The sequence below is a fragment of the Melanerpes formicivorus genome, unplaced genomic scaffold, assembly GCF_026170545.1.
Source record: "Melanerpes formicivorus ecotype bairdi unplaced genomic scaffold, bMelFor1.0.p_v2 SCAF_101, whole genome shotgun sequence".
NCBI classification, from domain to species: Eukaryota; Metazoa; Chordata; class Aves; order Piciformes; family Picidae; genus Melanerpes; species Melanerpes formicivorus.
This window is the reverse complement of record NW_027142453.1, coordinates 735,053-751,965: the sequence shown is the minus strand read 5'-3', so window position 1 is coordinate 751,965 and position 16,913 is coordinate 735,053. Positions and strand designations below refer to the sequence as shown.

General features: G+C 47.8%; 1 protein-coding gene across 3 annotated transcripts in view; it reads right to left on the bottom strand.

Annotated features, from left to right (window-relative positions):
• Positions 1-14,927: 14,927 nt before the first annotated feature.
• Positions 14,928-16,913, bottom strand: part of NAA16 (N-alpha-acetyltransferase 16, NatA auxiliary subunit) — a 109,417-nt gene continuing 107,431 nt past the window's right edge. For all 3 annotated transcript variants that reach the window (XM_068166508.1, XM_068166507.1, XM_068166506.1), the window contains one exon: positions 14,928-16,814. In XM_068166508.1, the coding sequence (XP_068022609.1) occupies positions 16,614-16,814 (201 nt within the window). In that variant the 3' untranslated portion in view covers positions 14,928-16,613. The remainder of the gene's footprint in view (positions 16,815-16,913) is intronic.

Below are 16,913 nucleotides of genomic sequence, written 5' to 3'. Positions count from 1 at the left end.
ACATGACCCAGAGATGCTTGCAGAACCCTGAACAACTTCTGAGGCACTCATGTAAGACAGGAAGAAAAATGTAGGCAAATTTACTGGGAGCAGGTTAAAATTCACAGTACACATGCAGCAACACCTTGAGTCTTGTGTCCAGTTCTGGGCCCTTCAGTTTAGGAAAGATGTTGACTTGCTGGAACGTGTCCAGGGAAGGGCAACAAAGTTGGTGAGGGGTTTGGAAAACAAGCCCTATGAGGAGAGGCTGAGGGAGCTGGGGTTGATTAGCCTGGAGAAGAGGAGGCTCAGGGGAGACTTTATTGCTCTCTACAACTAATAGGTTGGACACAATGATCTTGAAGGTCTCTTCCAACCTGGTTTATTCTATTCTATTCTATTCTAACTACCTGAAGGGAGGTTGTAGACAGGCAGAGATTGGTCCCTTCTCCCAGGCAGCCAGCACCAGAACAAGAGGACACAGTCTCAAGCTGCACCAGGGGAGTTTCAGACTGGATGTTAGGAAGAAATTCTACACAGAGAGATTGATTGCCCATTAGAATGTGCTGCCCAGTGAGGTGGTGGAGTCACCAGCACTGGAGGTGTTTAGGAGGAGACTTGATAGGGTGCTTGGTTTAATTGATTAGGTGGTGTTGGATGATGGGTTGGACGTGATGATCTTGTAGGTCTTTTTCAACCTGATCTGGTCTATTCCATTCTATATTCTATTCTATTCTATTCTATTCTATTCTATTCTATTCTATTCTATTCTATTCTATTCTATTCTATTCTATTCCATTCCATTCCATTCCATTCCATTCCATTCCATTCCATTCCATTCCATTCCATTCTACCCTATTCTATCCTATTCTATATGTAGAAATTGAAGAGGCAGAAGGGGAAAATTTGCAGGTCAGAAGTGAATGGAAAAATCTGGCCTGATCAATCATTTCTTTCCACCACTTCAAAGATCCAGAATATCCCAAAATATCAATCCTGTTGAATAAGCATCATGTTCCCACAGTTAAATGCAGATGCTTTGTGAAGTCTAAGCCCTGGCATTGGTGCTAGACAACAGCCAGAGTGACAGATGCCTGCCCATGGAAGCAGCCTGGAGTTTTGAATATATAACTTCCATGAGTCTTCTAATATTTTTTGATCTGTGAAAATAGTAACTCTTTACAAAGGTAACAGCACCACATGGGTAAAGTAGATACTTCACCTGAAACCTGGGGATGACAAACAGAAGCCCAGCATCACCAAAATTCTAGCTGAGGGAAAGCAGTAGAACCCAAAATTTAGACAGCAGTGAAAAAGAAATCTGAAAACTAGTGGGGGGTGGGGGGTGAAAAAGCACAGGTGCCAGCCAGACTGGCACTTGGGGAAACCCAACTCCTTGAGCCACAGAGCAGGAATAGGCCAAGTAATCATGAGTATAAATTGTCTCCCAGTTCAGCACGTCACAACCCTGCCCTTAGGATGCTCTTTTGAAGGATGAGAGAGTGGATATGACACTCCAGTCTTATTTTATCGTTCATGCTGCAAGTGGAATTGCCTATGTGAGTGAATTGCTAAACTTGATCTGTAATGAGGACACCTACCTAATTGAAACCCGGCTGGGATGAGCCCTGCATTTTACATAGGCAGATGACACCAAGTTGGGAGCAGATGTTGGTCAGTTAGAGCGTAGAAGGGCTCTGCAGAGGGACCTCGACTGACTGAACAGATGGGCAGAGTCCAACGGGATGGCATTCAACAAGTCCAAGTGCCAGATGCAGCACTTTGGCCACAACAACCCCATGCAGAGCTACAGGCTGGGGTCAGAGTGGCTGGAGAGCTGCCAAACAGAGAGGGTCCTGGGGGTGCTGATTGACAGCTGCCTAAACATGAGCCAGCAGTGTGCCCAGGTGGCCAAGAGGGCCAATGGCATCCTGGTCTGCATTAGGAATAGTGTGGCCAGCAGGAGCAGGGAAGTCATTGTGCCCCTGTGCTCTGCTTTGGTTAGGCCACACCTTGAGTCCTGTGTCCAGTTCTGGGGCCCGCAGTTTAGGAAGGACATTGAGGCACTTGAAGGTGTCCAGAGAAGGGCAACAAGGCTGGGGAGAGGCCCTGAGCACAGCCCTGTGAGGAGAGGCTGAGGGAGCTGGGCTTGTTTAGCCTGGAGAAGAGGAGGCTCAGGGGAGACCTCATTGCTCTCTACAACTACCTGAAAGGTGGTTGTTGTAGCTGGGAAGGGGTTGGTCTCTTCTCCCAGGCAACCAGCACCAGAACAAGAGGACACAGTCTCAAGCTGCACCAAGGGAGGTTTAGGCTGGAGGTTTGGAAGAAGTTCTTCATAGAAGGAGTGATTGGGCATTGGAATGTGCTGCCCAGGGAGGTGGTGGAGTCACCATCCCTGGAGGTGTTCAAGAGGGGATTGGATGTGGCACTTGGTGCCATGGTCTAGTCATGAGGTCTGTGGTGACAGGTTGGACTCGATGATCCTCGAGGTCTCTTCCAACCTTGGTGATACTGTGGTACTGTGATACTGTGTGATACCTAACTACCACCAGAGGCATAACAACCTGCATGTGCTGCCAGCTGGGCTGATACAAGCCTGTGACCTGTAGCAAAATCCACCACAACTGTGGGAAGAGTCAGTGACTTACAGCAATGTCCTCCAAAAACTCTTTTGGCAGACATGACAAACGAACATGACTTTTCTTCCTCTTCTGCCAGCCTTTTCTGTAGACTTTAAACCTCAACCTGAACTTGCTACAAAATAATGCAATTCCTTTCATTTCATAGAATCATAGAATCAATAAGGTTAGAAAAGACCTCAGAGATCATCAAGTCCAACCTAGCACTCAACACCTCATGAATAACTAAACCATGGCTTCAAGTGCCACGTCCCTTTTTGAGCACCTGCAGGGACAGTGACTCCACCACCTCCCTGGGCAGCCCATTCCAATGGCCAATCACTCTTTCTGTGAAGAACTTTCTCCTCACCCCTAGCCTAAACTTCCCCTGGTGCAGCTTGAGACTGTGTCCTCTTGTTCTGGTCCTGGTTGCCTGAGAGAAGAGACCAACCCCCACCTGTCTACAACCTCCCTTCAGGTAGTTGTAGACAGCAACAAGGTCTCCCCTGAGCCTCCTCCTGTCCAGGCCAAGCAACCCCAGCTCCCTCAGCCTCTCCTCACAGGGCTGTGTTCCAAACCCCTCCCCAGCTTTGTTGCCCTTCTCTGGACACCTCCCAGCAACTCAAAATCTTTCCTAAACTGAGGGGCCCAGAACTGGACACAGGACTCAAGGTGTGGCCTGACCAGTGCAGTGTACAGGGGCGGAATGACCTCCCTGCTCCTGCTGGCCACACTGTTCCTGATCAAGGCCAGGATGCCATTGGCCTTCTTGGCCACCTGGGCACACTGCTGGCTCATGTTGATTAAGCTATAAAGCAATGAGTAAGTTATAAAACTAAACACAAGGGATATTGGGCTGTAATAGATATTATAGCCAGCTTTTGGAGAACCTTCAGTGTTGAGTTCACTAAAAGTCACAGCAAATGTTCATGTCCCTCAGAAAATCCTCAAAATCCCAATGCACAGAACATGCACTGACCATAAAGTATATAGGCAGTAGATCATGGAATCCTATAACAGCTCAAGCTGGAAGAGACCCATAAGGATCACTGAGCCCAAATCCCTGCTCCTTGCAGATTACCCTAAATATAACCCTGTGACTAAAAGCTCCTTGAACTCTGGCAGACTTGGTGATGTGGCCACTTCCCTGGGGAGTCTGTTTGAGTGATTGACCACCCCCTCAGTGAAGAACCTTTTGCTAATGTCCATCCAAGCTTCCCCTGACACAGCTTCATTCCACTTCCTGGCATCTTATTTCTGGTCACCAGAGACATTTGGACTCGATGATCCTCGAGGTCTCTTCCAACCTTAGTTATACTGTGATACTGTGTGAAGATCAGCACCTCCACCTCTGCTGCCTCCCTTGACAAAGTTGTCTGCTGTGATGAGGTCAACCTTCAGTCTTCTATTCTCCAAGAGGAACAAGCCAAGTGGCCTCAGCTGCTCCTTGTAAGTGTTTGCCCTTGAGATCTTTCACCATCTTGGTCATTCTCCCCTAATAATAGATACGAACAGATAACACTGTAGTGGCAGTGGAGAGACACATCAAGCTCCTTTTTAGAGTAAGATCACTTCAGATATAGGAGACATCAACCCAAACACTGCTTGAAAGCTGCACTGCTGCTTCTGAATCTTAATGGAGATGGATGTTGTCTGGTAGTTTTTGTCTTGCAGTGCAAAAGAACAACAGAGAGGAAGTGGAGAGAAATGGTCAAAAAGCCAAGTAGACAGCAAGAGAAATGTAAGCAAAGGGACCATGGCAGTAAGCCAAGAGGGGAAAGAGTCTGGCAGCTCCAGTGCTGTGTGGTAATTGGAAGTGAAAAAAATGGCCTCATTTTGACTGTGGTTTCAGGAAAACAAGGCTGTGCACATGTCTTCTGCATGGGCAGGTTGCACATCAGGCTCTGCACAAGATGGAGTGAAGAAAGGAGTTTGTTCTTCTTCCATTATGTTCTCTGCCAGTAAACATCACCCAAAAGAGTCTGGTAGAAGTAAATATCAGTTTAAAGTGGTAATGGTTTAAAAGAATCCCACAAACCATAAACAAGCAAAACAAAACAAAGGAAGAAGCATACATATGAATGCAACTTCACTTCTGGTGTCACTAGCGCAGGGCAAACCTCTATTTCTGCCTCTACCTGATACTGCTGCCACCATAGTGGGATTGGTATGACAGAATCATAGAATCAATAAGGTTGGAAAAGACCTCAGAGATCATCAAGCCCAACCTGTCACCCAACACCTCAGGACTACTAAGCCATGGCACCAAGTGCCACATCCAATCCCTTTTTGAACACCTCCAGGGATGGTGACTCCACCACCTCCCTGGGCAGCACGTTCTAATGGCTAACAACTCTCTCTGTGAAGAACTTTCTCCTCCCCTCAAGCCTAAACCTGCCCTGGGCAGCTTGAAACTGTGTTCTCTTGTTCTGGTGCTGGTTGCCTGGGAGAAGAGACCAACCCCCACCTGGATACAACCTCCCTTCAGGGAGTTGTAGACAGCAAGAACGTCTCCCCTGAGCCTCCTCTTCTCCAGGCTAAGCAACCCCAGCTCCCTCAGCCTCTCCTCATAGAACTTGTGCTTGAGGCCCCTTCCCAGCCTTGTTGCCCTCTCTGGACATGTTCAAGAGTCTCAATGTCCTTCATACATTGAGGGGCCCAGAACTGGACACAGGACTCAAGGTGTGGCCTAACCAGTGCTGAGTCCAGGGGCAGGATGTCTTCCCTGCTCCTGTTAGTGTTATATATATTGTTTAAAGAAAACTCTTTACCTCTCTACTTCCAAGCCACCTCCAAATTATTGCTTGGTGGATTTGCTCCTTCCCTTTCTTTTCCCTCTCTGTTGGGAAGAAGGAGGGGGGAGCAGGGGAGATATTCTCAGCCTTGCCCCCATCTGAGCTCTTAAATCCCAGTTAAGGCTCAAACCTCTACAACATCAGTGCTATTTGCTCCATCTAAAAAGTATGCATTTTGTACTGCTTCTGTCATGCAATTTCACATGGTCACACACAGGTACTCTGGTTTTGCTCAGTCATCTCGTTCTTCACATCCAGCCTTGTTTGGGAACTGTTATTTTTCCTGAGCCTTAAACCTGGCCAAGGAATATAGAGCCTAAACTGATGTAATTAATCCTTACTGTGATAATCATAGTATCAGTCAGGATTGAAAGGGACCACAAGGATCTAGTTCCAACCCCCCTGCCATGGGCAGGGACACCCCACACTACATCAGGCTGGCCACAGCCTCATCCAGCCTGGGCTTAAACACCTCCAGGGACAGGGCCTCAACCACCTCCCTGGACAACCCATTCCAGGGCTTCACCACTCTCATGGGGAAGAACTTCCTCCTCACCTCCAGCCTGAATCTCCCCACCTCCAGCTTCATTCCATTCCCCCTAGTCCTATCACTACCTGATAGCCTGAGAAGTCCCTCCCCAGCCTTCCTGTAGGCCCCCTTCAGATACTGGAAGGCCACATTGAGGTCACCTTGGAGCCTTCTCTTCTCCAGACTGAAGTATACTTGTGGCCAAAATACCTGCCCAAAAGGTACTATCCACACCCAAAGGAAAAAGAGTTCCTATTAGGTTTTCTTGAAGCACTGAGCCTCCTCTGGCTTTTGTGGTGGTTTGTTTTTTCTATTTAGAAATGTGCCCAAGTTCCCATGTTGTCTGTTTTCTTTTCCCTTGTGTGACCACACAGTAGTTTTGGTTTTCCCGTGGGCCAGAAGCATCTTTCTCTTGCATTGCACCAGTCTCAAGGTAACTCAGGCCAGCATAGCCACAAGAACAGGGGGAAGTCAGGAACAGCAGGGGGTGCAGGATGTCATTCCCATCCACCCTGCTGGAGCAGAGTGAAAAATCAAGTCTTACCCTCCCATGCTCTATTGGCTTTAAGGCAGTGGGAGGCAAGAGGAGAAGCCAAGACCACTTGTTTGCTGAAGGCATGTGGCCGCATATGTTGGATCAGGAGTGGAGCTCTTCATTTATTTGTGCTGCAGTAGCGGCAGTCACGAACTGGGACCCCATTGAGTCAGTCACCAGACAAATGCAGAACAAAAGCAGTAACCCTTCAGCTTTGCTTAGCCAGTAAATCACCCTCCTTTAAGGGGTGGGGATTTGCATATTTCTGGTTGGGAAATAACCATGCTTTGGCCCAGGGGAGCCCCTCTTGTTACGAGCGCACAGTGGGTTGCGTAGAAGGGAAGAAAAGAATCAGCGTTGCAGTCAGTGACCAGGAACTGCATCCAGCTCTTCCCTCTGACTGAGACAACTGCATGTCAATTTGACAATAATTATTAGAAGCCCTGGTTTCCCCCTGGTTTTCTCAGCCTCAAATAATTTTTGTGACAAGCCATAGCAGCATCCTGTCTTCCTCACAAAGGAAAGTTGAGTAAAACCATGCTCTAATTCTCCCAGCCAGAGGGAGGATCTGTGGCAGCAGCTTCTTCCATATGCTCACCTTTTTTACTTCCAACCCTTATTTCATAGTATCATAGTATCATTCAGGGTTGGAAGGGACCACAAGGATCATCTAGTTCCAACCCCCCTGCCATGGGCAGGGACACCCCACATAACTAGCAGGCTTTCAAGTTGTTTTTCACTCCATACAGCCCAGTGTTCAGAGTATCATAGTATCATAGTATCAGTCAGGGTTGCAAGGGACCACAAGGATCATCTAGTTCCAACCTCCCTGCCATGGGCAGGGACACCCCACACTGGAGCAGGCTGGCCACAGCCTCATCCAGCCTGCGCTTAAACACCTCCAGGGATGGGGCCTCAACCACCTCCCTGGACAACCCATTCCAGGGTTTCACCACTCTCATGGGGAAGAACTTCCTCCTCACCTCCAGCCTCAATCTCCCCACCTCCAGCTTCATTCCATTCCCCCTAGTCCTATAACTACCTGAGAGCCTGAGAAGTCCCTCCCCAGCCTTCCTGTAGCCCCCTTCAGATACTGGAAGGCCACAATTAGGTCACCTGGGAGCCTTCTCTTCTGCAGACTGAACAGCCCCAACTCCTTCAGTCTGTCCTCACAGGAGAGGTGCTCCAGCCCTCTGATCATCCTCATGGCCCTTCTCTGGACACCTTCCAGCACCTCCAGATGCCTCTTGGAATAGGGGCTCCAGAACTGGACACAGTACTCCAGGTGGGGTCTCCCCAGAGCTGAGTAGAGGGGGAGAATCACCTCCCTTGACCTGCTGGCCACACTTCTCCTGATGCAGCCCAGGATCTGATTGGCTTTTCAGTCTGCAAGCGCACACTGAGAGCTCCTGTTGAGCTTCTCGTCCACCAGCACCCCCAAGTCTCTCTCCTCAGGGCTACTTTCCAGCCAGTCACTGCCCAGCCTGGATTTGTGCCTGGGATTGCCTCGACCCAGATGCAGGACCCTACCCTTGCTCTTGTTGAACCTCATGAGGTTGGCTTGTGCTGATTTGCCAGTGGTACTTCTACAGCAGAGGATTTGCATACAAAGCTAGAGTCAGAGCAGTGACTCTAGGAAAGCAATCTATAAAGGAATAATTGAATATAAAATACCACTGAAAAATACAGGCTTCATTACTGCAGACACTTAAAACCCCCAGCTCTGCACACTCAGGTTTATCCTGCCATGGTACTGAAAAACATGCATATGATGCCATAGTGTCCAGGGTTACTTAGGTCATGAACCTTCCTGAAAGCACAGTTCAAAGAGCACTCACCAGCTTATTACTTGCACAGCATTGTGCTGGCCTCAGCACTTGACATGCATTTTATGCCATTAGAATCATAGTATCAGTCAGGGTTGGAAGGGACCACAAGGATCATTTAGTTCCAACCTCCCTGCCATAGGCAGGGACCCCCCAAACTAGATCAGGCTGGCCACAGCCTCATCCAGCCTGGGCTTAAACACCTCCAGGGATGGGGCCTCAACCACCATAGCCATACTTTGAGCAAAGCCAGAGCTTCCCCCCCTCAAAAAATCCCATGCTTCCTATGTTGGGAGGTATTTGAGTAAAATGTGTATCTTCCCTGAGTGGAAGGTCATGAACAAAACATTCATAGCTTCATACCACTGTGTGTGTGGGCTGCTCCTCAAATAGTTTGGTTAGACATTACTGTCTTTTCACTGCCTGTCTGGATATAATTGGTAGATAACCAGCCCACATTTTCCAGTTTAGGTTCCTGCTAAGCTGTTAATTTGAATCTGTCACAGAAGCAAACAGCAAGTGCCAGAGCCTGAAGCAGGGGGAGAAGCTGGAGGACAGTGAGGAGAAGACAACAAGGTTTTAGCAACAAATTGCTAAATAAGCTCAAGAAATCACGTGGCTGGGTATCTCTCAGCACAGCAAGTTACAGTCTAGGTCAGAAGCAAAAAGAGCATGAGCCTTGCAGACCTCAGTACTGCAGTGGCTGCTTTAGATGTTTGGCATCCTGAGGTGCCCACAGCACTGAGTTGAATACAGGGATTCCCTTACAGCAGAGCTGTCCAAGCTTTTGGTTTCTGAGGAGTTTCCTCCTTACTGAGAAAGAAAGTCTCTAATGGCACAGTAGGCTCCTAAAGAGAAGAATTACATCTTTTGGTGTCACTGCAAACCTGTTTTCATTACCTCTGTTTCCTGGAGAAGCAGACACTTCAGCATTTACAAATCAGGCAGCTGAGTGATGCAGTCATGAGCAGTGCAACAGCAGGAGGGCTCGACAGGCTGGACAGATGGGCAGAGTCCAAGGGCATGAGATTGGACACATCCAAGTGCTGGGTTCTGCACATTGGCCACAACAACCCCAGGCAGTGCTACAGGCTGGGCTCAGAGTGGCTGGAGAGCAGCCAGGCAGAGAGGGACCTGGGGGTACTGGTCGATGGTAGGCTGAACATGAGCCTGCAGTGTACCCAGGTGGCCAGGAGGGCCAATGGCATCCTGGCCTGCATCAAGAACACTGTGGCCAGCAGGAGCAGGGAGGTCATTCTGCCCCTGTACACTGCACTGGTTAGGCCACACCTCGAGTCCTGTGTCCAGTTCTGGGCCCCTCAGATTAGGAAGGAGGTTGAGTTGCTGGAGCGTGTCCAGAGAAGGGCAACGAAGATGGTGAGGGGTTTGGAACACAAGCCCTATGAGGAGAGGCTGAGGGAGCTGGGGCTGCTTAGCTTGGAGAAGAGGAGACTCAGGGGTGACCTTATTGCTCTCTACAACTCCCTGAAGGGAGGTTGTAGACAGGCAGAGGTTGGTCTCTTCTCCCAGGCAACCAGCACCAGCACAAGAGGACACAGTCTCAGGCTGTGCCAGGGGAGGTTCAGGCTGGAGGTCAGGAGGAAGTTTTACACAGAGAGAGTGATTGCCCATTGGAATGGGCTGCCTGGGGAGGTGGTGGAGTCATCATCATTGGAGGTGCTCAGGAGGAGACTTGATAGGGTGCTTGGTGCCATGGTTTAGTTGGTTGAGTGGTGTTGGATGATAGGTTGGACTTGATGATCTTGAAGGTCTCTTCCAACCTGGTCCATTCCATTCCATTCCATTCCATTCCATTCCATTCCATTCCATTCCATTCCATTCCATTCCATTCCATTCCTGTATTGATTCACATGTGTGTGGATGCTCTGCAATGCCCAAGATAATCAATGGTATATATCCTCACCACCTGGATTAACACTCCTGACTCCTGATCTGCTATGGATCCCAAAGTAATAAATTCATCCATGGCAAAACTCCCTGGTTTGAATTTCCTTAATGAGTGCTATTAATAATAGAAGTACCTTCAGGTATTCTCTGAGCTCATTTCAAAGATAATCAAGTATCTGGATTAGCTATAATTTGATTCAGTATCTCCAGTGACAACTGACAGACTCCTTTGGTGCCTGATGCCTTTTGTGGATCCCTGGACATGTTCTGCACTGCTATTTACAGAGCCAGGCCTCAGGCAGGTGCAGTTTGCTTACATTTACAGGTAGGGTCTATGACAGTTTATTACCTGTGGTAAAACCCTTGTCTTCAGCTACAACTGCTCTGTGATAGGCACTGCACAGGGAAAGGATGACAGCTCTGGCTCTCACTTTAGAATGGAATGGAATGGAATGGAATGGAATGGAATGGAATGGAATGGAATGGAATGGAATGGAATGGAATGGAATGGAATAGAATAGAATGGAATAGAATAGAATAGAATAGAATAGAATAGAATAGAATAGAATAGAATAGAATAGAATAGAATAGAATAGAATAGAATAGACCAGGTTGGAAGAGACGTTTGAGATTATTGAGTCCAACCCATCACCCAACACCATCTAATCAACTAAACTATGGCACCAAGCACCCCAGCAAATCTCCTCCTAAACACCCCCAGTGATGGTGACTCCACCACCTCCCTGGGCAGCCCATTCCAATGGTCCATCACTCTCTCTATTAAGAACTTCTTCCTAACATCCAGCTTAAACTTCCCCTGGTGCAGCTTGGGACTGTGTCCTCTTGTTCTGGTGCTGGTTGCCTGGGAGAAGAGTTCAACCCCCACCTATCTACAACCTCCCTTCAGGTAGTTGTAGACAGCAGTAAGGTCTCCCCTGAGCCTCCCCTTCCTAGGTTGCTTTACTTCCTAGGTTGCTTTGTTTGACCTTTTAGGATATGAAATCAGTCCTGGGTATAACATGTATTTCCTCCTTCTGCCTTACAGCATACCTAAAATACCTCTAGGAGCCCTCTCAAAAGCCATACCTACCCTTAAGTGCTAACAGCACACTCTCAAACACTTTGTCTAGACTTGAAATATTTTCAAAGCAAAGTCTGAGCAGCGTATTTTGCCCCACGATAAATGAACCGGAGCAAAAGCTAATCTTCAGAGCAAATACCTTCTGACCTCCCTGCAACAGCCTGAGATGAATAAGGCAGGAAAGGGATTGACTGACCCTTTCCACAAATAACACAGAGTCTCCCAAAAGGCCAACCTGACCATCTGTGCCTTCAGATTGCCATTTCTGCTGTCTCTGTTCTCAGCTAGTAGGAAATAAGCCCAGGCAACAATGCCCTCAACTTCACACCCCCAAATCGATGCCTGTGGACAGCTGGGTTACACCCAAGTCTAATTATCATAGTATCATAGTATCATTCAGGGTTGGAAGGGACCACAAGGATCATCTACTTCCAACCCCCCTGCCATGGGCAGGGACACCCCACACTAGATCAGGCTGGCCAGAGCCTCGTCCAGCCTGCGCTTAAACACCTCCAGGGACGGGGCATAAAAACCATCGATGGCCTCCCTCCACGGCCTGAAAGGGGGGAAAAAAAGGAGACAGGCGTTTTCCTATCTTCTTAGCACAAAACCAGGAAACACCTGAACATAAACACGACCGCAGCCCTTCCTTCCTAAGAAAACATTCTGGGTGCACGGCTTCCCTCTAGTGGAATATCTATGAACCGACCACCTTCGACCCCTGCTGCTCGGGCTGGGAAACAGCAAATGCCAATGTGGCTGTGAAATAGTAAGCGGCAAGTGCGTTCGGATATCCACGCATTGCACTTGGATCTTGTTTGTCACACTCAATGCTTGACCCCTTCCTACGTGAGGGACTCATTATTGGTCACAACAACCCCATGCAGTGCTACAGGCTGGGGTCAGAGGGGCTGGAGAGCGGCCAGGCAGAAAGGGACCTGGGGGTACTGGTTGATAGTAGACTGAACATGAGCCAGCAGTGTGCCCACGTGGCACACATACATCCTGGGCTGTAGTAGGAACAGTGTGGCCAGCAGAAGCAGGGAAGTCATTGTGTCCCTGGACTCAGAACTGGCTAGGCCACACCTTGAGTCCTGTGTCCAGTTCTGGGCCCCTCAGTTTAGGAAAGATGTTGAGTTGCTGGAAGGTGTCCAGGGAAGGGCAACAAAGCTGGGGAGGGGTTTGGAACACAAGCCATATGAGGAGAGGCTGAGGGAGCTGGGGTTGCTTAGCCTGGAGGAGACTCAGGGGAGACCTTCTTGCTCTCTACAACTACCTGAAAGGAGGCTGTAGACAAGCGGATGTTGGTCTCTTCTCCCAGGCAGCCAGCACCAGAACAAGAGGACACAGTCTGAGGCTGCACCAGGGGAGGTTTAGGTTGGATATTAGGAAGAAGTTCTATACAGAGAGAGTGATTGCCCATTGGAATGGGCTGCCCGGGGAGGTGGTAGAGTCACCATCATTGGAGGTGTTCAGGAGGAGACTTGATGGGGTGCTTGGTGCCATGGGTTAGTAGTTTAGGTGGGTTGGATTGGTTGATAGGTTGGACGTGATGATCTTGAAGGTCTCTTTAACCTGGTTTGGTTTATTCTAAATGAATGGCTGCCTGGGAGAAGAGACCAATCCCCACCTGGCTACAAACTCCCTTCAGGTAGTTGTAGAGAGGAGTAAGGTCTCCCCTGAGCCTCCTCTTCTCCAGGCTATAATAAGCCTGTTCAGCTTGATGCCTTTTCCAATTAAGTTACTGAAAAGACACCACACCTTCCTAGAGGAGTTTGGGGAAAAGCCTTTCCCTGACATCCGTTTTTCTCCCATTATTTTTGCTATCCATTCCCTACTACCCTTCTTGTTCTTTGCAATGGTCTGTGGGACGGTGAAGCAGCATTACTGCAGGCAGTTAACACTTGTGACAACAGCCCCGAAGACAAGAGAGCAGGTTATGCCTCCAGCAGTTCCAGGGGAAAACCAAACCCCACACTTGAGTGACAGCAACCTCAGCTTTTATATTTTTGGAACTCTCACATCAAAAGAATTCCTCCAATTCTCAGTCTAGCAATCAAAGCTACTCCTCTTTCTCAAGGAATAAACTGCTGAAAAGACACCCCAAAGCATGCCGAAGTCTGATTTGAAATGTCATATTAAGCAGATACCAGAGGAACAGGATTAGCAGTCTCAAAGTCCCACAGTCACCTCCTGGAAGTCTGGGATTAGTAAGGCTCTAGCCATGCAAGTGTCATCACTATAAAAGGCAGCAGACCACCACTGCCCTTTCAAGGCTTCACTTTCTGTGGGCTGCTAAAGTTCTCTTCTAGAATAGAATAGAATAGCATAAACCAGGTTGGAAGAGACCTTCAAGATCATCGTGTCCAACCTATCATCCAACACCACCTGATCAACTAAACCATGCAACCAAGCACCCTGTCAAGTCTCCTCCTGAACACCTAGGATAATGCTGAGCCAACAGTCCCATTATGGTAAACAACCTCACCCTGCTTGAGGCATTTGAGCAAGTTGCTGCACAGCACATGGCACACAGTGAGTACATAAAAGACCCCTTCCCATATTTCTCAGGGTACTATGTTACTACATAGAGAGATACACCTCTCAATGTGCTAAGCAGCAGGGCTTTTTTCCTCACTAGCTACTTAGAGGGTCCATGTTAAACCAGAGAATAGAATAGAAGAAACCAGGTTGGAAGAGACCTTCAAGATTGAGGCCTTGAGCACAAGCCCTGTGAGGAGAGGCTGAGGGAGCTGGGATTGTTTAGCCTGGAGAAGAGGAGGCTCAGGGGTGACCTCATTGCCCTCTACAACTACCTGAAAGGTGGTTGTAGCCAGGAAGGGGTTGGTCTCTTCTGTTAAGCAACCAGCACCAGAACAAGAAGACACAGTCTCAAGCTGTGCCAGGGGAGGTTTAGACTGGAGGTGAGGAGAAAGTTCTTCACTGAGCGAGTCATTCGTCATTGGAATGGGCTGCCCAGGGAGGTGGTGGAGTCACCATCCCTGGAGGCGTTCAAGAGGGGATTGGACGTGGCACTTGGTGCCATGGTCTAGTCATGGGGTCTGTGTTGATAGGTTGGATCCTCGAGGTCTCTTCCAACCTTGGTGATACTGTGATCATCATGTCCAACCTATTATCCAACACCACCTAATCAACTGAACCATGGCACCAAGCACCCCAGCAAGTCTCGTCCTGAACACCTCCAGAGATGGTGACTCCCCCACCTCCCTGAGCAGAACATTCCAATGGCCAATCACTCTCTGTGTGTAGAACTTCTTCCTAACCTCCAGCCTAAACCTCCCCTGGTGCAGACTGAGACTGTGTCTTCTTGTTCTGGTGCTGGTTGCCTGGGAGAAGAGACCAACCTCTGCCTGTCCACAACCTCCCTTCTGGTAGCTGTAGAGAGCAAGAAGGTCACCCCTGAGTCTCCTTCTCTCCAGGCTAAGCAACCCCAGCTCCCCCAGTCTCTCCTCACAGGGCTTGTGTTCCAAACCCCTTACCATCTTTGTTGCCCTTCTCTGGACACGCTCCAGCAAGCCAACATCCTTCCTCAACTGAGGGGCCCAGAATGATGCAACTGAGTGGGAAACCACCGAGGAGCGTGCTGGGTTGAGGTTTGAGGTCCACAAACAGACAAAGAACTCCAAACCAAAAGCAAGTGTGTACAAAATAATTTATTACAGCATACCATATGTTGGCAATATTTTACAGTGAGTTTTCCACTCAACAATTTGGAATCCAAACAGATGACACACAAAGGAGAATTTTCATTAGAACAGTTTATTTGCCTTAATAAAATCCCCTCCCTCATGAGCTTACATTTGCCTTGGAGGGGCTAGTTAATCTTACTGTAAATATTTACATTGCAGTGAAATAAAAACAAACTTGAGACTGACTGATTCCATTTGCAGTTCCAGAAAATGGACTTTTTTTCTGTACAAGCCACAGTAGAGTTATGTTTTGGATAGTAGTTCTTATAGAGTGTAAAGCTGTCATATGTAGCCATTCCTGTCCAGCAATACTATACTTTAAATAGGTATATTAGAGTCAGGCTTCCATTTTGATGCCTTGGGTATTTCAGAGTTAATGCACCAGAAGACAAAAGTAAGAAAAAGGTTGGTTGTGATGTGTAGTCAGACTCTTTGTGCTCCCTTAAGGGTGAAACCTACCCCTCAAAGACTCCTTGCTTTGCAGCACCTGAAGCAATAGTATTTAGGCATGAGAAGCACTGGAGTATTGACCTTAAGTGGACAACTGAGACTTGTAATGGAGGCAACACAGTGAACTTACCAATCATTTTGTTTCAGCATGTAGAGAAGAACTGTATTCCCCAGCGCTGTACCTTCTGCATTGGCCCAGAATTGGAGCAGCTGGTTCAACTTCAGTGTCAAGAGATGGGGGAAAAACCAGAAGGAAAGAGGAGGAAGGGGAAGATGGAACAAGCCAGACAGACAGCAGTATAAAATTCCTATTGTTTTCACAGGGAATTGCTTCAGGACACTCAAAGAGAACGTCAAACTGACCATGAGCTTCAGGAAACAACAGCTATGGAACACAAGGTAGATCAGTTTTCCAAAAGCCTCTTTTTTTATAGGGTTGGTTGGTTGGGTTTTGGTTTGTTGTGGTGGTTTATTTCCCTGGGTTGTTGTTAAACATAAAACTAATCTTCATATCCATCACCCCCTGGTTCCATGTAAGACACACACCTCTGACAAAAACCATGCAAACCCTCTATGCTTCCAAGTGTCACTGTGCTGCAAAAGAAACCAAAAGTGACCAAAGAGAAAAACAAAACTAAGGAAGGGGAAAAAACAACCAACCAACAAAACCCAAACCAAAACACCCAGGGAAAAAAAACCAACCATAAAGAACAGGGGAGGGCAATCCAAGCAGCAGTTCAGCCTTAACCTCCTAAAACAGCTCTCCAACAACAATTAACAAGATATGATCACATTTACCTGCATATGTAATGAGACATGGCAAAGCAGTCTGTAAACCCTGTAGGTTTTGGAGGGGGGGGGTGGGGGCTGATGTATTAATAAAAGACTTAAAACTGTACAAGTATAAACAGGAAAATGCTGAGTAAGGATAATGTTCACATAAATATTGGCAGTTTTTTTCTGTTGGGGGGGGGGAGAAAAAAAAATAACTAATAGCATCCTCCTCCATTTCATAGAACTATCCAAATAATTTGTTTTTTATACCTGTTAAAGATACTAAAATACAACCTGGAAAAGGAACCCTGATCTGTATCCAGCCAGCACGTAATGAGAGTCAGAGTTTGGTGTGCATGTAGGTATACACACACACACACACACACAGAGGGGCTTGCACACCCTGCTTCAGATTTCATTGGCCAGGAAATCATGGTTCAGGGCTGTATGGTTGACAGATGCAATGCTGCTGTCGTCCTCATTGGTGGCAGGCATAAAGGCAGATGTAAAAGGAAACAGTTTGTGACAGGCTGCTTGGTATTCTTCACACTGAGTGTGGCAGCTTCCGAAACTGCCATCAAGCAGCGCTTCGAAAACCTTGGTGAGGGTCTGGAGAAAGAGACAAACAGGAAAATTAGTCAGTGTGATTTACAACTGATTTATTACCACAGAGATGAACTGATCAACAACACTCATCTGAGCAAATGC